General features: G+C 41.2%; 2 protein-coding genes across 2 annotated transcripts in view; one reads left to right on the top strand and one right to left on the bottom strand.

Annotated features, from left to right (window-relative positions):
* The window catches only part of Kmo (kynurenine 3-monooxygenase), a 31,800-nt gene extending 19,210 nt beyond the window's left edge, over window positions 1-12,590 (top strand). Inside the window, exons 8-15 of the mRNA XM_027418897.2 lie at window positions 1,443-1,514; window positions 2,347-2,468; window positions 4,519-4,666; window positions 6,484-6,541; window positions 8,510-8,592; window positions 10,327-10,428; window positions 10,512-10,571; window positions 12,181-12,590. Of these exons, the coding sequence (XP_027274698.1) occupies window positions 1,443-1,514; window positions 2,347-2,468; window positions 4,519-4,666; window positions 6,484-6,541; window positions 8,510-8,592; window positions 10,327-10,428; window positions 10,512-10,571; window positions 12,181-12,360 (825 nt within the window). The 3' untranslated portion in view covers window positions 12,361-12,590. The remainder of the gene's footprint in view (window positions 1-1,442; window positions 1,515-2,346; window positions 2,469-4,518; window positions 4,667-6,483; window positions 6,542-8,509; window positions 8,593-10,326; window positions 10,429-10,511; window positions 10,572-12,180) is intronic.
* A 2,174-nt stretch (window positions 12,591-14,764) lies between these two features.
* Window positions 14,765-21,240, bottom strand: part of Opn3 (opsin 3) — a 28,957-nt gene continuing 22,481 nt past the window's right edge. Inside the window, exons 2-4 of the mRNA XM_027418899.2 lie at window positions 17,832-18,151; window positions 16,149-16,400; window positions 14,765-15,494 (exon numbers count right to left, since the gene is read on the bottom strand). Of these exons, the coding sequence (XP_027274700.1) occupies window positions 15,231-15,494; window positions 16,149-16,400; window positions 17,832-18,151 (836 nt within the window). The 3' untranslated portion in view covers window positions 14,765-15,230. The remainder of the gene's footprint in view (window positions 15,495-16,148; window positions 16,401-17,831; window positions 18,152-21,240) is intronic.

The following is a 21,240-nucleotide window of genomic DNA, read 5'->3' as shown; positions in this document are numbered from 1 at the left end:
TGTAAATTTAAGACAGCTTGATTTTGTGTAGGTCTTGTGCAAGTTGCCACAGATGCTGTGAGTTCTTGAGTATAACAGCCATGCCATGTCTAGAAACACCATTTCAACATCCTTACATTCTTCCCCTCTCTCCTTCCACACCCCAAGGGTTACCTCTGAGCTGTTCTGGCACAATCAGAAAGCTATCTGAACTTAGGTTTTGAGGGACTTAGGCTGCCCTCACACTGCTGTCCCATACAGGCATCTCTCGGGAGTGTGGCTTTGCTAATAAAGAAGCTGAGTTTTAAAAGTTGCCTACTAGGCTCCAGGCCTACTTGTGAACTTCATATGTTCTTGGTAGCATACTGTCCTTGCCATGATACAAAAGCCATTCTTTGTGTCAGTGAGGAAGACAGAACTTAAAGGTTGTCTTTTTCGCTATTATAATCAAGCTCCGGCCTTTGATCTTGTGTTGGGAAGTCAAGTTAGCTTCTCTTTCTATTTTCCTTCTTGTCTTACCTTTCAGAGTTCTGAAAAGATGAGGGGGTGGTAGAAAAATACAAAAGGTGGCAGGAGGGACACGCAGGGTATTTTCTCCTCTCCCATCCAAGTGCTAGGTGCATCTCTACCTTGCACAGGTGGGGGTGTGTGTGAAAGGTGACTTAGCTCGCTTGTGCCCTGGTCTTCTATACAAGACCCTGTTTTAACCACTTACACGTTATTTCCTATACTTTCAGTTGGCATCAAAACTCTCCCTGTCTTCCTACCTTTTATATTATTAAGCAGAAGTGACTTGGCTTTTTGTGGCATCTGTACTTTCTCGTCCCTCTACTCACTGTATAATCTTTGAAACCAAACACCTAGGCACTTGATTCATCTCAGCGTCTGTGTTTTAGGCTTTGTTTAGGGTCCTGGGACAAAAGCAACAACAACAAATAAATACAAACAACAGAAGAACAGTGAAGCCAGGTAGATAGAGACCTTTGTCATGATAAGGGTAGCTAGGAGACTGTACCGTTCCTTCAGTTTTGTTCTTGCTACTTAGACTCAAGACTTTTCTGTTCAGTCTATAAAAACCCTGGGTGTAAATTATTACACACAATCCCCCCACACAAATATCTACCCACATGTATGTCTTATATGTTCTTTTTATGTGCATGGACATACATACATATATTGACTTGCATATTTATGTGTATAGAAAGACAGGATGAAAGAGGAACACTATCTTATTATAGTATGGTCTCAAACTTTGAAATAAATGCTTAGGAAAAACTTGCCAAGTTTGAATGTATAAAGATAGGGCCCAAAGTATTTTCTAAGACAGTATCTACTTCATGCAGCAACAACACAGGTGCAAGGTGCCAGATCTATGGGAATGGTCTAGATTACTGCAGAAGCACTGCAAAGCCATGGTAGAGATGAATCCCTTGCTAACTGAACCTGTGTTCTTCGCCCTACAGTATGCCATGGAGCCTAATTATCTTCATATTTGGCCTAGAAACGCCTTTATGATGATTGCCCTTCCAAACATGGTAATGTACAACTTCCTATCAGCTACTAATACATCTATAATTAATATTTTTTCATTACTTACTTTTGTGTTGGGTATTTATGTAACCTAGTTGACCTCATCATTATTTAATCTATTTAATGATTCTGCCTTTGAAGCTTTGGGCTTCTGAGGAAAAACCAGAAGCAAGCTCGATATTTACTTTAGAAAGGAGACTGTTCTGCCATGGATAATGAAGAGTTCATATCTAGAGTGCTGTCATCTCCATCAAAGGAAGTCCAGGAACAAGCGCCACAATAAAGCCAAAGAGATTTAGGTTGTGTATTAGAAAACAATTCCAATCTTTAAGGTCTGTGGGACATTAGAATCTCTCTCTCTCTCTCTCTCTCTCTCTCTCTCTCTCTCTCTCTCTCTCTCTCTGTGTGTGTGTGTGTGTGTGTGTGTGTGTGTGTATGTTCTTTCATTTGTCTCCAGGGTTTATATATCCAGCTTGCTGTGTTCTGTGATAGTCGTTTTCTTCCTGTTGCTGTCTATCATAGGATCAATAATTTCCCATGAAGACAAAGAGGAGGAAAAAAAGTCACATAAGACAATCTATAGACAATCTAAGGACTGCAGTATTTACTTGGTGAACATGGATAGTTTGCACAGTAGCAATTCTCCTAGTGACCCAAGAATCAAGGTGCACATCAGATATGGTAGAGCTGTCCTCCAGGGAAAAGGGACAAAGCTGGCTTGGACGTTCTCTTCCAGGAGATCCTTAGTCCCAGCGAGGGCTCTGTGGTTTAGGGACCTATCCTTAGTGCCAGCCTCACAGTCTCTTTTCTCTCTCACCCTGTTCCTCTCCTTCACAGGACAAATCTTTCACATGCACCTTGTTCATGTCCTTCGAAGACTTTGAAAAACTTCCAACAAGTGATGATGTGCTGGACTTCTTCCAGAAGAACTTTCCAGATGCCATCCCTCTGATGGGAGAGTAAGTCTCAATGGAAACTGTACCTTTCATTTCTTTGGTTTGAGTTAATTTAAATTCAAACAAAACTGTTTCAACTTTTCTTTAAAATTGTTTTTAAAATGCACTGGCTGGAAACCACCATTAACGAAAAAAATCTAAGTGGGCTCTTTGTTATGAGTGGAGATTCTGAGGAAATCATATTCAGTTTATCCCAGGAACACAAGCACCAGTGTCCCTAGGCTTGGTGTGCTTGCCACAAGACTGATTGTGACTTTTTTTGAGATGCAGATATGTGACACAACAGATATCTGCCTCAAATCTGTCATCTTCCTCACTGTGGGCTCTTCTATGCTCAGGACTCCTTGTGGGCTACTGAATGATACTACCAACGTGGGCAGGTTAATAAGGTTAATTCTATACACTGTTTAGCACAGGGTCCATATGCATTAAGTTGTGGTGATATATTATTTATGATTTATTAAAGCTTGCCTAAGGATTAGGAAAGCAAAGTCAGCCACAAGCCGGAAAAGCCAGGCACACACCTTTAATCCTTGGCCTCAGGATTAAGAGGTAGGCGGATCTCTGTTAGTTCAAGGCCACACTGATTACACAAAATATATCCAGTCCTAAAGAGAAACAGCTCAAACAAAGATGATCTCAGCACTTGGGATCACATGCCTTTAATCCCAGGACTCAATGCAGGTATTTAAGACAGGGTATCAGAGCTAGTAGTCATTCTCCAGCCACATTGAGGCTAGGAAGGCATTGAGTCTCTAGCCATGTTGAAGAGAGCATAGAAGTCTGAGTGAATCTGAGGAGCAGTGAAATCGGGAGCAGTTTGAGGATCACCCCTTTTCGTCTGAGCTGAGGCAGAGGTAAGAATTAATGGCTGGCTGCTTTGATTTTCTGAGCTTCAGCTTGAAGCTTCAACCCCAATATCTGTCTCTGGGTCTTTTATTTTTCATGTTAAATTAAGTTCTGCCCCACAAGGCTGAGTGAATTAGCTGGATAGATGGTTTGTGACTGCAGTTCAGGCCCATGTCAGCATCACCCTCCATGTGGACTTTGCTGTATGTTCTCCAGTTCCTCCAAATACTAAACACACACACACACACACACACACACACACACACACACACACACACACACACCAAACAAAACAAACACCTAGCTCACTTCTCACTCCAGTGCTCTCTCCAAGGAGACAGAAGAGTGCTACAGAAACAGTGTCAGCTGTACAGGCCTGCCACAACAAAACTGCCACACACTGGGTGACTCAGAAGTGACAGAAGCCATTTCTCTCAGCTCTGGAAGCTGAAATGTTCAAGACCCAGGCACCAGCAGATTTGTGCCTGATGAGAGCTGCTTCCTGGCTCACAGAAGGCGCCTTCTGCTTGTGAGAATTCCCGTGACTGAAGGGACATGGAGCTTCCTAGAGTCTGTTTTGAAAGGGCACAAATCCAATTCTATTTGGGCTCCATGCTTGCTAGTGAAACCCTCCCAGGTTCCAGGCTGCAGCTGCCATCGTGCTGAGGATTCAGATTTTACACATGGAACTTGGGGCACGTGAACAATCAGGCCAAAGAGAGGCAGGAGCTTTTGTTTCCCACACAGGGCTTCCTTGTTGTAACCCAGGCTGATTTGGACCCATAATCCTCAGTATTCCTCAGCCTCCGGTGCTGAAAACACAGTCCTGTGCTGCCAGCCCTGCTTTACAGCAAGATTTCAACCCACTCTGCCTCCTACTTTTAACTAAACTCAGGTTCTCGTGCTTGCATGGCCAGCCTTTACCAAACCAGCCTTCTCCGTAGCCCCAAAATAGCAGAATTGATTTCTGGAAGAAACCAATTCCTTTTTCTTTTTTTCCCTGGTTCTGGGGACCTTCCCCTCGTTCCCAGGAGCTTTCATATGTTAGATGAGCAATCTTCCACTGAACCTCATTTCTCTCCTTCTCCCTCAGTTGCTGTTTCAGTCCTGTCATTATCTTTTTTCATCCAAATGAAGCCAATAAATCTGAGAGAACTTAGCAGTGCTTGTAACCTGTCCATATTCTGATTGCTTTCTCTCAAAGGCAAGCCCTCATAAGAAACTTCTTCCTGCTGCCTGCCCAGGCCATGATATCAGTGAAGTGTTCTCCCTTCCACCTGAAGTCACACTGTGTGCTCATGGGAGATGCAGCTCATGCCATCGTCCCATTTTTTGGGCAAGGAATGAATGCGGTGAGTTCTTTTCCTCTAGTCCAGGAATGTTCCTGGACATTCCAAGGTCTGTCTCAAGTAGTAAATCCTAGTAGAAGGTGCTTTCTAAACCATCACCACACAGTCCTAAGAACACAGCCGTTTCGCTCATCACTCCAATTGCTCAGTCAGACTCATTATTTCAACTCCATCGAGGATCCAGATTATTTTCTACAAAAACCCAATCCAGAGAAAAGCACACAGTGTATGATATGGCATCCTGTTTTCTTGAGAACTGTGTCTTCTACAGACTAATGTAGAAACTTGGCTAATATAATTGACAGGTCTAAATCAAGCTACATACTGGTTAGATGTTGATTGCTATTACCTTCATGGAAATTTTGGTATTCTGGTTAGAAGGAAATTTTTAAAATATAGTGCTCCAATATTAAATGTTAAAATCAAGATTCTTTAACTTCTTGCATGCATGCGTGTGTGTGTGTGTGTGTGTGTGTGTGTGTGTGTGTGTGTGATCATAGTTTAGAGTTCACTAGTCACATATTGCTTTGATGACAGAACTATATTCCAAGTGAAAGTAACTTGTAGACTTTCCCACAAAGCAGTTGTGTAGGGGATACTGTAGCCACACCTGCTTGGGGGCTGGCTGTTGGTGTGCCTGACCACGCCCTCGCAAGCTCTTTGTTTCATAAGAACGTAAGTAAGCATCAGTTATAGCATTGTAGATAAAATGCCCACATTCTGGAAGTAATTCAAATCTTGCCTCAGGGATTCACTACACAATTTGTTTTGCATAACTTCCCTGATACCCACCTTTCACGTCTAACACTACAATTTTACCAGTGTCTAACCCAATATTGCAAAGAAAACCAAATTATTTGAAGTAAGAATTTAGAACTGTTGACTTCTCCATATATGTCATCTCTTATGTCAAAGTTCCTATACCATAAAGAATTTACAGACATTCGTCAAAAAGTGTATTTACTACTTCAAATGCAATCACTATAATTCATATGAAAAGTATATTTTACATATTTTTTAAGATTTTATTTATTTATTATATATACAACATTCTGCTTCTATATATGTCTGCACACCAGAAGAGGGCACCAGATCTCATTACGATGGTTGTAAGCCACCATGTGGTTGCTGGGAATTGAACTCGGGACCTCTGGAAGAACAGTTGGTACTCTTAACCTCTGAGCCATCTCTCCAGCCCCTATTTTACATATTTTTACATTGCCTCTAAAACTGTAGTTTGAATTTGTAGATAGTGGAAATATACTACTTAGGGTTCTTGTTCTTCATTGCATTTAATATGAACTTACTAATTTTTCAAGTTCTTTGTGTTCAAAATTAGTTTTAAATTTGAGTTATAGGAGGTAAATGAATTTGATCCTATCATTAATATTTTTTAGCAGTAATGGGAATTGAAGCTAAGGCCTCATGCATGGCAGGCAGAGCCCTTGACCACTGGGCTATATGCTCAGCTCATTAAGTCATTCTAAACGTGAATCTTAAAGACCTGAATAGTTTACAACTAATTCATGATAGAGATGTGTAATTGTTAGTCGTAAGCATTGGGATCCACCAAAATCACAGATGTATTTAATTTTTTTGTTGTTAATTTTCAAATCATTCTAATCATTATGGTTATCAATGAGGCAAGGACAGTGTGGGGGTCCAGCTGCTGGTCTTTGTGTCATGACTGGGCATCAGATGAGAATCTGTTACCTACTAATGATCCCCAGTCTGTGCATACACCCACCAAAACTAGTTATCTTTATAATTACTATGAATTATTTATGTCTTATCCCCCCCCCTTTTTTTTCTTGTTTCAGGGTTTTGAAGACTGCTTGGTATTTGATGAGCTAATGGACAAATTCAATAATGATCTTAGTAAGTATACTTTCTCAGGGGCACACAGACTGGCCCAGATGATTAGTTGTGGGCCTGTTTATGATCCTGGCACTCTAATAACATCTCTGCCATAGTCTTTCCCCTCCCAGGGAGTGAACACCCAGAGAGGGAAACCTAGGTTGGAGGAAAGTGTTAGAAATCTTTCTGTTACTGTAACAATATCTGGGATAATCAGCTTAGAAAAGGGTTACTGTGGCATGCACTAGGCTTTTACTTTTGGGCTGCCAATCAGTTCCCAAATCACAACAGACTTATTAGAGATGTATCATTAGTTTTCCATGTTCAGCCTAGCTTAGGCTTGCTCCTGGCTAGCTCTTTTAACTTAAATTAACCTGTTTCTCTTCATCTCCCTTTTGCCTCAGGACTTACTGCCTTTCTTCCTTCTGTGTATCTTACTTTCACTGCTTCTCTATATCTGACTGGCTGGCGTCTGCCTGGCTTCTTGTCCTGAGCATCTCTCTCATTCTCTCCTCCTCCTTCTCTTGTTCTTCCTTCTTTTCTCCTGAGCCTAAATTTCTCCTCCTATTTATTCTGTCTTCCTGCTAGGATTGCTCATGGTGCGTGGTCCACTTTCTCCTTTTTAGTCATTCCAGGATACCAGCCCACATTTAGGATGGGTCATTCCTCTTCAATTCTACCTCTCTGGCATCATCCCTATAGACACACATCCAGAGATATGTTTCCATGGTAATTCTAAGTCCAATAAGTTCTCAGTATAGATTAACCATTGCAAAGTTATTTTCCATTTGTTGAATAAGGGAAATGACAATTTTAAAAACCAATATTCTAATATTGGTTTTATTGTAACCTTTATTTGTTCACAACAGGAAATAATCAATGGACATTGCTCAATAACTGTAGATTTCTGTGTTTATCAACAGTTTTACAAGATTAAAATGTTGCTAGAGGAAACACTACTTAGTTTGACCTAGGTGGAGACCAGCATTTAAAAAATAAGATTTTATCTTGCTTTTTTAAAGGGATTTATTTATGTGCCTGTGTCTCTGTGTGTGAGTGTATGGCAAGTGTGCACAGGTACCTCAGAGGTCAAAAGATGACAATGGATCTTCTGAGCCAGAGTTACAGGTGGTTGGGTGCTGGGGAATGCAACCATGAGAGCATAACAATTATGAGAGGGTGTACACCTTGAGAGAAAGATCTAAGAAAAGACAAAGACAGCCCCCAAATTTTTCTTTTATTCTGTATTACATCAATCGGCTTCTTGATACAATACAGAAACACTAAAGTTTAGCTAAATAACGTGCTTGGATTTTAGAGGAGGAAAGTCAAATCCACCTCTAAATCCAGCATTGGTTTAATTGAATAGGGACTAGGAAATAAAGAGAAATAGAGTTCTCTGAGAGACAGCTGTAAAGTTTACCATATGGCACGTTCCTTTTGTTTGATGGTTATAGCTACCTTTTCTTCTTAAGTATCTACCTATGCAGTGTCCTTTGCCTTTTGGAGATGAGTTTTCCAGAAAAAAGCAAAACACTTCCCTTTCCTTTGGGGGGTTTCTATTTAGTGTATAAGATATACCTTAGTAGAATACCTGCCATTTGTCCTCATTGAGAGGTTTTTCCTTTTTTACTCGAATCTTGATCAACTTTGATGGTATCCAATTTTTTTTTCTCCTGTGGAAACCAATGCAAAACCCTTACCCCAACGTAACACATGTCCTGGTTTCCATACAGAGGTTGGTACATCTTTGAAGTATACCGGCTGATTGAGTTCAGCAGTTTTTTCGTAGTCCAGTGTCTTTCTGTAGCCTACAGTTGGGAGCCACCCAAGGTGGGTGCTAGGAACTGAGTTCAGGGCCTCTGGAAGAGCAGCCAATGCTCTTAACAACTTAGCCATCACACCAGCATATTTTCTGTATATTATGTAATATATTTTCTGTATATTATTTTAAGCAATAACAGTGTTTTATTTAATTTTGGTTTTTAGGTGTGTGCCTTCCTGAATTCTCAAGATTTAGGATTCCAGATGACCATGCAATTTCAGACCTGTCTATGTACAATTACATAGAGGTGAGAAAAGTTTGGCCCCATTCCGTGATGCCTTTCGCCAATAGACTAGAAGTCTTTTTATTTTTCTTTGCTCCAGCCCTGTCTCATACATGCTGCATATGTGTGGACAAAAACACCCATGTACACATGCAGTAGACAAATACAAGTATGCACCTATTCACACACACACACACACACACACACACACACACACACACACACACACACACACTATTCCTTAAACAGGGGTAGATTGCTGCTATGTAGCCAATGACAAAGACTCCTACTCATTATTTCTGATTACAGGAGCATTTTGATGATAGCAGAGTGACAAAATATTTAAACTTTCACAGGTAAAATTTCAGATATTTAGGAGGTAGCCATATTCTATTCTCTTGAACTATGAATTTGAGATACATTAAAATAATTGTGAAATCTTGGAAATATTGAATGACTTTCTTTTCCTTTTTTTCTTTCTCTCTCTCTTTCTCTCCTTTTAATTGAGACAAGGTTTCTCTGTGAAACAGCCTGGCTGTCCTGAAACTCGTTCTGTAGACTAAATTATCCTTGCACTCAAAGATCTGTCTGCCTCTGTCTCCTTTGGGATTAAAGGCACGAGTCATCACACCGGGCCTGAATAACTTTGTCTTAACAGAATATCCTCACTATTTAGAATACCATGGAATACAAACAATATATAATGCCAAAGAAACAAATTCTTGATCAGAAAGATGAATATATTAAGATTTACACGTTCATTCCATTTTAAGCTGGTCACATGAAAATCTCATGACAAATGATTGTTATTATTGCTTTAAAATAGCAGAATGGAAAAAATTTACACAATACAAGGAAAATAGTGACCATTCCAATTTCTCTTGAAGACAGAAAGAGATAATGTTGGCTTCAATTTGATCATAATTGTAACATCTATAATGGAGTTCTAGAAGATATTGGAAGACTTTGTTGATATATATTGTCTGACTCTAAAAGCAGGTGATGGGCTGGGAGCTGACTCTGGCTGAGGACACTTGCTGCTCAAGCATAAAGACCTGAGTTCTAATCCCCAGGATGCATGGCCATGCACTTAGGGCTCCAGAGTGGTGAGGGCCTTCCTTGCTGTCAGAATAGCTCCAAGTTCAATGAGAAACTCTGCCTGGATGGGATAAGGAGGACAGTGATTGAGCAGTCTTCATAGTCTTCATGCATATGCATACCTGTGTACATATACCACACACATTCTACACATGTGTGGGCACACATACACACACACACACACACACACACACACACACACACACACACACACACACACACACTTAAAGCCAGTTTGACTATAGCACAACATTTGTCCTAAGAAGGAATATAAACCAGGACAGAAGCATCTGTAAGTAATCCTTGTTGCCATAAACAATATTGCCAACTAAATAAGGGGCAACAGAAATCCATCAAATCTTTGAGCTTACAGGACATTCAAAATTCTCGTTCAATAAGTCTTTTCCTGAAACAGAATATTTTATATTGAAATTGTCTTCTGAGAAAAAAAAACAGACTAGATTTTGTATATTTTCAAGGCAATGTTTTGTACTCCTGAGGTTTCTTAAGGGCACTTGGGAGTGACTATTGTGGAAATGGAATTTTATTTGATTCTTTATTAGCTTCCATTATTGTGACAACTGTGAATGAAAGAAACTGTTGTAAGGAAATAGAGGTGCTTCATCTAAGGTATTCTTTTTAAGACTCCTGTCATTGCAGATGCGAGCACATGTCAACTCTAGGTGGTTCCTGTTTCAAAGGCTCCTAGATAAACTTCTTCATGCTATTATGCCATCTACCTTTATCCCTCTCTATACCATGGTAAGGACTGTATTAAAGACTTTCACTTTCTCCCTATTTAGCTACTAAAGAATACACCAGATGCTTTTTAAATCCCCCTGCAGGTTGCCTTCACCAGAATTAGATACCACGAGGCAGTGCTGCGCTGGCATTGGCAAAAAAAGGTTGGAAGGATTTGACTATTGAAAAGGGTGATGTCTTGAATTGTCATATGTTTCATGGTCATCTTAATTTCAGGGAAACACAGACATGACAGAACAGAGATATTATGCTTCTCTTCCAAATAAAACCTGTTCTGAGTTTACAGAGTAGAGGGTTACATACTCTGCATGATAAAAAAAAAAAACAAAAAGCAAAGAGAAATTTGAAGAGGAAAACAAGGCTGATATTGCTCAGCTTTTTATCTTGTGTTAGCATTGTGATCCATTCTTGACTTTTGCATTATGTGGTATGTTTGTACGTTTAACTTGTAAAATTAGACAGAGCTGTGTCACTTAAAAAACACCATCTGGTAGAGTATAGTGATGCTTTCATTTAGAGAAACTGACCCACAGGTGTGATGAATTGCAGTTCAGATTTCTGAATGCTTTGGGGGTTTTATAACTTCATTTGTCAATACTTCTATTGGATGAATATATACTGAGCTAGATACTTCAGTGGACAAGATGTAGTGCCTACCATACATGTGGTTTGGGAACTAATAGGAAAGGTGGACAAATATATAACGGAGAATGCTTCCTGGATGACTGCAAGGAGAATATGGGTGTAGGCTAGGAAATGAAGGCTAAAGATACACTAGCCTAGAGGTCCAGGGTGTAAGAATGGCCAGATGGAAGCTGGAGAGGTAACCAGAGTCTTTAGAATCTTGCTGAAACAGGAAAGCGGGGAGACCTAAGAAGACTTCAATATCCAGGCCAGGATTTTAGATCAATCACTTTGCTGTGTAGAGAACAGGTTGGAAAGAATCAAGATCTACCTATAAGCTCTACCTCTATAAAGATGAGTAAAACAGGGGCTTGGAAGATTACTCCTGCACAGTCATGAGAGCCTATAATGAGACCCCTAGCACACACATAAAAGCTGGGCACAGACACATCTGTAACCATGTTCTAGTGGGGGGGGGGGTAGATTCCAGGGGCTTGCTAGCCAAAACAGTGAGTTTCAAGTTCAGTGAGAGACTATCTCAAAACAGTAAGTTGGAGAGAGAAGGGGAAAACCACCTGACATTGATCTCTAGCCTCCACATGTGTAGGCACTGACACGTGCACCCCATGCATGTGTACACACAATACACATACATACACACCAAATAAAATAGTGTCCCTGACCTCAAACATATAAAAATGCAAAGAAGAGCCAAGCAGATAGAGTGCGTTGAAATAAGGACAAGGACAGAACAGAGGCCAAGCAATTAAGTTCTGCCTCAAGTTAAAAGCAACAAAGAACTGCACAGTTGTCTGTAATGTAGGAAGAGACTTGCACACTTGTCTGTGATATAGGAAGAGAATCACACACTTGTGTATGATGAAGGCAGACACCTGTGCACTTGTCTGTGATATAGGCAGAGAATTTCACACTTGTCTGTGATGTAGGAAGACATGTGTGCACTTGTCTATGATTAGGAAGAGAACTGCACACTTGTTTGTGATGCAGGCAGACACCTGTACATTTGATTAGGAAGAGAATCACATACTTGTCTGTGCTGTAGGAATAAAGTTTATCTTAGAATTCGACCTCTGGGTGAATGGTTTTGGATTTTTGCTGCCCTTGCAGGTGATAAACAAAGGGCTCTTTGTCCTGGGATCCCTGACAGCTATTGGAAGTGCCTACCTGCTTTTGCACCACCTGTCCCCGAGACCTCTGGGATTCTTGAGAAGGCAGGCATGGACTGGAACCACTGGCTACTGGAATAGGTGCACAGGTGTCTTCTGGCAAGTTCCATGGAGTCACTAGAAAAACTCATTTCACTAACCAGAGAGCTCGGGTTCCAGAAGCAAATGTTTGACTTCTCTCCAAAATCAAGGACACAAAGCATGTTCCATTGTCACATTTAATTCACTACTGGAAAACAATTGTTAGCATGTAATTAAGTTCCACGTAGAATTTCTGTGTATTTGTCAGCCAAACGAGGGGAGATATTGTTACTGTTTAGTAGTGTTTCCATCACTTTGCATGCTTGGATTGGGTCGATTTAAATTTAAAAAATGCAATAATCAAGGTCTCTCACTTCTCAAAAACAGATTGGTTGGTTTGGTTTTTTTCTTTTGTTTTGTTTCTATATAGGACATTATAGGAGCAACAACATTCAAGACAGAAAACCACAGCTTGCCCAGCATGCTACTTCCTCTTTATAGCAGGAAGTGGAGCTTATCTAACCGCAAGTTCAGAGCATTTGTTAAAACCCAGGGTGTGAATGAGATTGTAGGGTGTTCCAAGGAGTTCCAGGATGAATCTGTTTTATTTCCCCAGATACCAAATCATTACCTTCTGAAGATAAGAAAAGGGCTATTAATGTCATCCTAAGTGAAGAAGAAAGGGTTGTTATTAGTAAATGAAATATATATGAGTGAAAAAGGAAATGGGAAGGCTGTTTTGCAGAAGCATGGAGACATAGTGCGTTCCATTTCAGACACACAGAAGTGATGCCTTGAACATCACACTGTGACAATTAACTTCATCTTCAAAAGGCAGTGTGGAGACTCTTTCTTTGGTCCTTTAGTAGGCTGACTGGTACACTTAGAAATTCTTTTCGAAAATTGTTAATTTTGAAAGCCATGATAGTAGTTACATAGGAAATTAAGACTGAGATAATGAAGATGAAACAATTTGTCACTTTCCATATTGTCAAAGACAACCTTGAGTCCTAATAATCTAGGTTTGGTGTGTAGCGAAAGAAAAAACATTGTTTTTTTTTTTTCCTGGAAAGAGGATGTAGCTCAGTGGTAGAGCACATACCTAGTGTGCCCAGAGTCCTGCGTTAGATTCCCTAGCACTGCAAAAATAAACAAACAGTATAATTATTCCTTTTATTTATCTTAAGTTCGCTGGCTGTGGTTACTGTAATAGGCAGATTGACAAAAGGAAACAAACGGAAGTTTAGAAGCATACATATTTCATATGTACATGGGAGACACTCTGACAATGAGCTGGCTTAGGAGCTGGAGAGATGGCCCAGCTGTCAAGTACATGAACTGCTCTTGCAGAGGCTCCTAGTTCTGTTCCCAGCACCCATGTCAGGCAGCTGCCCATAAATGGAGCCCCAGGAGATCCACTGCCTCTGGCTTCCTTGGGCTCCTGCACCCCTGTGTACGTAGCCACATATAGGCTCCCCCCCCCCAGCATAATTAAAATTCTTTAGAAGCCATGATTTCTAGAAGCAGCAAGGGATGTACGGAGGGATTGGAGTGAAGAAAGGGAAAGGAGAGAATTATGTAATTTTATTTTAAGTTTAAAAGGTATTTAAAAGAGGGGATCTATGTGGTATACAATGTTGTGAGGAAACAGTTTAAATAAAAATCGAGTACAATTTTAGGAACATTTAAAAAGAAAATAAGTTTTCATACAAAGCCCAGTTTTACATCATCTTCAACAAGAAGCAAAGTTATAGAGACAGGCTGAGACAAAGGAAAGGGACTGGAATCCATGCAGCAGCAATCCTTAGATCACCTTGGTATATTGGAGGAAGCTTTTCTTCTATTGTTTCTTCTTAGTGAATTTCCACTCAAGGTGACCCTGCAAAATGGACCATATGGGGGAGGGCAGTATGTTTTGTTCTCCTCTAGGTATGAACAATGACATACTAAAAGATGTCCTTTTCAGTAACATGGTCCATCCACTATCCAGGATCCTACTGATAAGCAATGAAAATTTTAAAACACATTGTATAGATCTGGTGAGGTGGCTCAGTCAGAAAAGCCACCTGCTACCAAGCCTGGGAACTGAGTTCAATACCAAGGACTCAAGTGGTGGAAGGAGAGAACTGTTTCCCACATGTCCTCTGATTTCCACATTCATAATATGACATGAGTGAACACGCACATGCGTGCACACACACATACCATGAATAAATAACTTTGTTTACGGGGGACTCCTCTGCAGATGCAGGACTTTTGATAAAATAGTGGGAAACTATTAAAAGGAAAGGCGAGTTTGTCAAACTAATTTCTGGAATAAATAGAGATATCAATCTGTCTTCAACACCCCCTTTCCCATGTACATTCTCCACTGTGGTATTATCAATCATCCGCATGGCCAGCGTGAAGCCTCTTTGCTTTTCTACAATGCTTCACAGAGTACCTTCTGGGATTTAAGCTGACTGCCCTGGCAGTCACACTACATACATGACAACAGCCTTTGGTTTCCAGATAAAAGTATAGATTGATTTATTAGCTCCTTAATAAACTGAATTGGTCAAACACACAGCATGGCACAGAATAGGACCCAACACCATGACATAGTCCAGATGTCCCAGCCATTGCACACATGTGTATGAGACGGTTATTTATACAGTGAACTATATTTGAGAAACAAAATGTATTATGTGCTTTGGCAAATATGGTCATTCAAATGTTAAATCCTGGCATAGTAGATGATGGTGCCAGATGCTCATCTTGTGCCACCAGGAGTTTCTCATGTTATAAAGCACCCATTGAGTGAAAATAATTTATCTTCCTCAGTCTCTTCTTGAAAACAGACAACATATGGCCAATTCAGATCTCCTGCTAGGCCATGAGGTTCTGTTGTTACTATACCAAATGGGGACTCCAAGTCAGTCCTTATAGTAGACATTGTGTAGCAGCGATACAAGACTCCATCTTCCGTTCTTATAAAGGACGAACTTGGATTACATTGGCCTTGGATGCATTGGTTCTGTCACTGTCATCGACAGACAGGGACTCATCACTGGTGATGATAAAAATGATGGAAGAGGAGTTAAAGGTCACTTTCTTCTTTGGCCTGTCCCTATCTTTCTGTGACATTACAATGGGCCTGATCTGCATTTCACTCTCAGCTGCTGGTAGGTTTTTAGCAGGCCGTTGGCATCTGAGCAGTCGGAAGCATAAGAGCTGGAGAAGGGACCTACGAAACTGCCGAGAAAAATGGAGCAATAAAGTCAATTATTAAGTGAAAACTTGGTCCTTAATCTGTAGCAAAATTCAAGACAATTAGTTGAGATTTTAATCTCTCTCTCTCTGTCTGTGTGTGTGTGTGTGTGTGTGTGTGTGTGTGTGTGTGTGAACATGGGTGTGTGTGTGTGTGTGTGTGTGAATGAATGTGTGTGTGTGTGTGTGAATGAACGTGTGTGTGTGGTGTGTGTGTGTGTATGTGTGTGAACTGTGTGTGTGTGTGTGTGTGTGTGTGTGAACATGGGTGTGTGTGTGTGCGTGCGTGCGTGCGTGCGTGCGTGCGTGCGTGCGTGCGTGCGTGCGTGCGTGCGTGCGTGTGTGTGTGTGTGTGTGTGTGTGTTGATACCTGCAGAGTCCAGAAGAGGGCATTGGATCCCCTGGAGACAAAATTACAGGTAGTTGTGAATCATGTGACACAGGTGCTAGAACTCAAATTCTAGTCTGATAGAAGAGCAGCCATCTCCCCGGTAGACTTAGACAGAATTCTTAACTTGGGTTTTTTGCTCCTTTAGGTTTGTTTTGTTTTATCCTTCACAATGTTCTGTGTTGTCACACCACATAAAATCTATTTCTATTTGTTCCCTGGGGTGAAAACAAGTCAATTCCAGAGCTTACCTTTCTGATCATGAAGATATAGATAATTGGATTGTACACAGTGCTCGATTTAGCAAAGAGAGAAGAAACAATAGACACTGTTGGCGTGACTAGATGTCCATAGCCGTTAACCACCAGGAAGCGGGTCACAATGTAAGGCATCCAGCAGGTGAGAAAGACAAAGACCATTGCAAAGCTCATTTTGGCCACTTTCTTTTCACATCTTAAAATCTTGATCACTTGAATTGTCTGGAGATCTTCAACACAGCGTAGCTGCAGGAAGTGAAGAAAGGATGGGACTGAAAATGATCCCTTTTCTTTTTAAAGAGATCAGCAGCCACCATTATTTGCCCTGCCTTCATGGAAAGAGACATGCCCAGGGCCCCAGGAGACTGACTGACTTCTGACCTGAAGCTGGGCCTAGCCTTTATCTCTCTGGGCTTCAGTTCCCTCATCTAAAACCTACTGTGATTGAGCTAAGGACATCCTACAGCATGTTGGGCGAGGAGTGAGGGAGAGATGGAGGAGGAGAGGATCAAATGGGCACACACATCCCTTAGCACCTGTGTGGAGCTCAGACGACAGCCTCAGCCTAGGTCACCACCTTCCTCTTTGTCTGAGATGAGATAAGGTCTCTCTGGTCTGCAAGTTTCTAGAGATTCTCCTACCTCTGCCTCTCATCGTGCTATAGGATTGCAGGTGTTACAGACACAGATCACTGCTGTCCATAGATTCTGGGGGTTCAAAATCAGGTCCTCACACGTGACCAGCAATTGCCTTACCAACTTAAAGCTCCCTTTAATGGCTTTTAAATGCTTTTCTAAGGACAAAATACATTATTTTGTCTAGATCTTCAAGTCCCTAAAACACAGGCTGAAAGGCTTGTGGTCTTCAGGACTGAGGAAACCATTTTATCCAGAGCACTGATTCACAAATTCTCTATCCAGATAACAGACTTATGTCATGCTGGACATACTACAGAGAGAAGCCTGCAAGGAGTGCTCTCCTAAGGTAATAACAGACTACAGTCAAGTCAAATCTTATTCTCAGTCACTTCCTGTCTTCAATCCTTCCCTTGTATCTACTCTGCTTGTAACTCATTCCCCAAATAGTCACTGATCAGTCATAAATACAAAACCCTCACCTAACACACACAGACTAGGAAATGGCACACTGCTGAAGCTAACAGTGCCATGTAGCTGTACCTCCTGTGTCTGTAACTGGACCTTCTTCCTGCCTGGTTCCCATATGAAACCTGCTTTGTGTGTGTGTGTGTGTGTGTGTGTGTGTGTGTGTGTGTGTGTGTGTGTGTGTGTGTGTCCAGTCCCTTACGGCTCTACCAATCTCTGGCAAGTGGGTTCATGTGATCTTGAAATGAATATAATTATGGAAATTGCAACTTTCCCCCTGAGAATTCCTAACTTTCAAGAGTGCTGCATAATGTAAGGTCTGGGGTTGGTATTGTCTAGCTGCCTTTTGCTTGTTTCTTTTGGTTTTAGAGGGTGGTAGGCAGAAAGCAAATGTCATCCCTCAGTGATGTGCTTGGGGAATGATTCACATGCAAAGTTCTACCAAATGTTAAGTCCTGAAGAGTCTTTGAACTCGGGGAAAGTAACTGATTACATAGGAGAGTTTGATTCTTTACACACCCAGTGATGGATGTGGGCATGGTTCAGAGAGGGACATCTGCCGCCTTCAACTCACCATTCGAACAGAATACAGAATATGACCGTAGCAATGGGTTATGATGCCCAGGGGCACCACCAGGCAGCCAAGAAACAAGAAGAGCACAAAGGAGGAGTCGTTGGCATCCTTGGATTTCCAGTCCACCGTACAGCCCAGTCCATGTATGTCTAGGATGTATCTGTTCCAGCCCAGCAGAGGTGCTCCTGCCCATGCCAAGGAGTAGAGCCAGATATAGGTAATGGCCCTCCAGGCCCAGGAAAAATTGATCACTCTGGAATGCACCACACGGATATAACGCTCATAGGCCAGCACAGTGAGGGTGGTAATGGAAACAAACCCTGCAAGAAGAGAAAGAAAAGTAAAGCATGGAGCAGTGAGAAATCACATGCAAACCACATGTCCCACAAGAAACGCTACCCAGAGAATCTGGCATCAATAGGATGCTTGAGAAACAACAAGAGATCCTGGGTGGCAATGAACCAAGCTCCCCAGGAAAACCAACTGGAAATGTATTTACCTATAAAAGAAAGTGTAGAATAAAAAAAACGGTGTGTGGGTTGTGGAACAAAGACCAAAGCCCTAAAGTCAGCCTGGCACCAAATGAAGCAGCTTCTGCCCAAATTCTGCTCTGCTTCCGGGCCTGCGTGACACATGACACGAGGACTTGCCAGGACAGGAGCTGCTCTTTTTCACCTCACCTTCCACACCATGATGCTGGAAAATGCTCTAAAACCATGAGCCAAAATAGGCCCTTCTTCCTTTTAAAATATTTTGTCACAGTAACATGGAAGTAAACGATGCACCCTATAGGCAGACCCCTGGAGAAGAGTTCTCGGTAACACGCTGTGCAAAGTTACACGCTAGCCCCAGGTTGCAGAGGCAGCTCTCAGAGGGAAGGAAAACAAGACTGGTCTTCCAAGAAGCAGCGAGAAGGTATATGGGGCCCTGCCCCAGCCCTCTCACTACCCTGCTTCATAGCTTCGAGAGATTAAGACAATCTCTCTAAGGCCCTGGATTTTGTTTTCATAAAGAAACATTGTTTGCATTATAAAATTTTGTGATTCTGTTAGAAAAGTGTGGTGGTGGCAAGTGCTGGAAGACAGAGACAGATGGATCTCTGTGAGATCGAGGCCAGCCTGGTCTACAGAGCGAGTGCCAGATCAGGTTTCAAAGCTACACAAAGAAACTCTGTCTTGAAGAGAGGGGGGGGGGAGGGGAGGCAAAAAGAATTGGGCAACAGGCAACACAGTCAATTCATTTGAACCATGTGCTTTGTGTGTGTAAGGGTATAGGGGCAGCATTGTTCTCGGTGTATGATACGTGCAATATTAGCAATAATTAATAAATAACTGGGCATCTATTTACTGACTAAAAGAAGCCTGTGTTCTAGAATACAGCATGAGGGAATAACCTTGGAGAGCAGTGACCAAAAACAAATGGTACACCTCAGTTCAGATTACAGTAAGGAATTCTGAGCACAAATTCAACGTGCTTCAGCAGAACGCTAATTTTAGTCCATTAAAATTTTACATCACAAATGATATATCCTTTAATTATTTTCCATAAAAGACATCTAGAAATCTAGTTAATGCATAATAAGTTGATATTTAGATACAGTTGACTCCATAGAGTTTACAAATATTATTATTAAATGTAATGGCATTTAATTTTATAATTAATGTCAAATGCTAAAATTTGACCTTTAATTTGTCATTAATTTACTATAATTTAGAGTATATTATTTCATTCTCCACAGCAAGAAAATTTAGTGCAAAGAATTTCACCATTGTAAATTGTAAGTCTCAACATACCTTAGAGATGAATAAACTAGTTTTAGGGAAAGGCAACACATTGCCTATCTATACGTCGATCATGGTGCTACAATAGGCAGAAAGTCCCATAGATTCACAGTGCCTTGCAGAATTTCAAGTTCAATAGTAAGTCTGAGAAAAGGTTCAGCAAGTAAATTAGCAAAGTTCAATGAGTGAAAAGGTAGGAAATAACTCAAGACCAGGAGAGGGAGAGTACAGAGGGGGTGGGACACAGCAGTACTGCCAGGGTGTTAGAACTATGGTGTGAAATTGTCACCTTGGTGATAAGCCAGGGTATTGGGAGTTGGTGGGTTTCCTTCTTAGCCTATTTAAGTAAAGGGTTTTCTAATGTCAATACAGTTTTGTTGTTTGTTTTAGCATGCTGTGTCTTAGCAAGCACAAGTTTCAAGTGTTTGATTTCAGTCATTCCAGGTTAATGCTGACTCATGGTGGGAGGGACTATAGCAAGCCCTGTTTTGCTCAGAAGAAACAGGTGGATAAATGAACAGTAGCTGTAGTTTGACTGGTCTTTCAGTGTGACCCACTTGAAATGATCTAAACCACAGTGCCCTGGGGACATATTATCAGTCCCTCAGCGATTCTTGTGGGCTCTGAGTAAAAAGTATTTACTGTAGACTGTGAAGATGGATCAGTTAGCAGGGTGTTACACATGCAAACATGAGGACCTGGGCTTGATTCCCAGGACCTACATAAAAAGCTAGGCACGGTGGCACATGGAGATTGGCATAGATTCCTGAAGCTTGTAAGCTACCCTGTGTAGCCTACTCAATGAACTTCAGGTCAGTTAGAGACCCTATCCCACAAAACACGGTAGATAGCAGAGTTGACAGTGAATGTTGACCTCTGACCTACACATATGTGTATCCACATTCTCCCTCACACAAATTACATGTTGTGTTCTATATAATTCCTAGAGCTTCCCTCAGGAGGATGAGGATGGGTGGATGGGTTGTCTTGTCTCTGCTTCCCAGCAGAGATCATCTGGTGTTGAGTGTCATTATTTCATGTGTTACATGCTTTAAGAACAACATGGAAGGCAAAGGAAGAGGCCACTAGCAAGTATGCATCAGGCTTATGGCAGTCACACCACATACAGTGTGTCATTCTTTTGAAAAGAAATCTGTGGCTCAGAAGAGTGAGTGAGTACTATACGTATCAAAGGCTATTTCGAGAACCCAATTCTGACCTCAAAGCTATTATTTCCTCCTTAATATTGTGTGTTTTCTCTCACATATACTATCATGAAAGGGGACTGTTTTGAGGGGTAGATGGAGTCCAGTATGAGTGGGGAAGGCCAAGACAGGGTAAGGGGGGAATATGACCAAAGAACAATCATATATGTATGTATACATGTATGTATGTATGTATGTATGTATGTATGCATGCATGTATGTAAACTGAGATGATTGATCCCTTTAAGGAAACCTGTATCTTACCAACAAAATTATATACGAAAGCTCCCTGCTACTCATTTTACAAAACAGCTAAACAGCATTTGGCTCTATCTTGAGTGCAAATGGAAACAGGATGACAGCACCTATTGTACATCAAAGTACTACGTGCCATTCACCACCTCCTGTCCATCACCACCCACA

Source organism: Cricetulus griseus, chromosome 5 (genome assembly GCF_003668045.3).
Source record: "Cricetulus griseus strain 17A/GY chromosome 5, alternate assembly CriGri-PICRH-1.0, whole genome shotgun sequence".
Lineage (NCBI taxonomy): Eukaryota > Metazoa > Chordata > Mammalia > Rodentia > Cricetidae > Cricetulus > Cricetulus griseus.
Note: the sequence above shows the minus strand (reverse complement) of the source record. Positions and strands in the feature narration are given on the sequence as shown.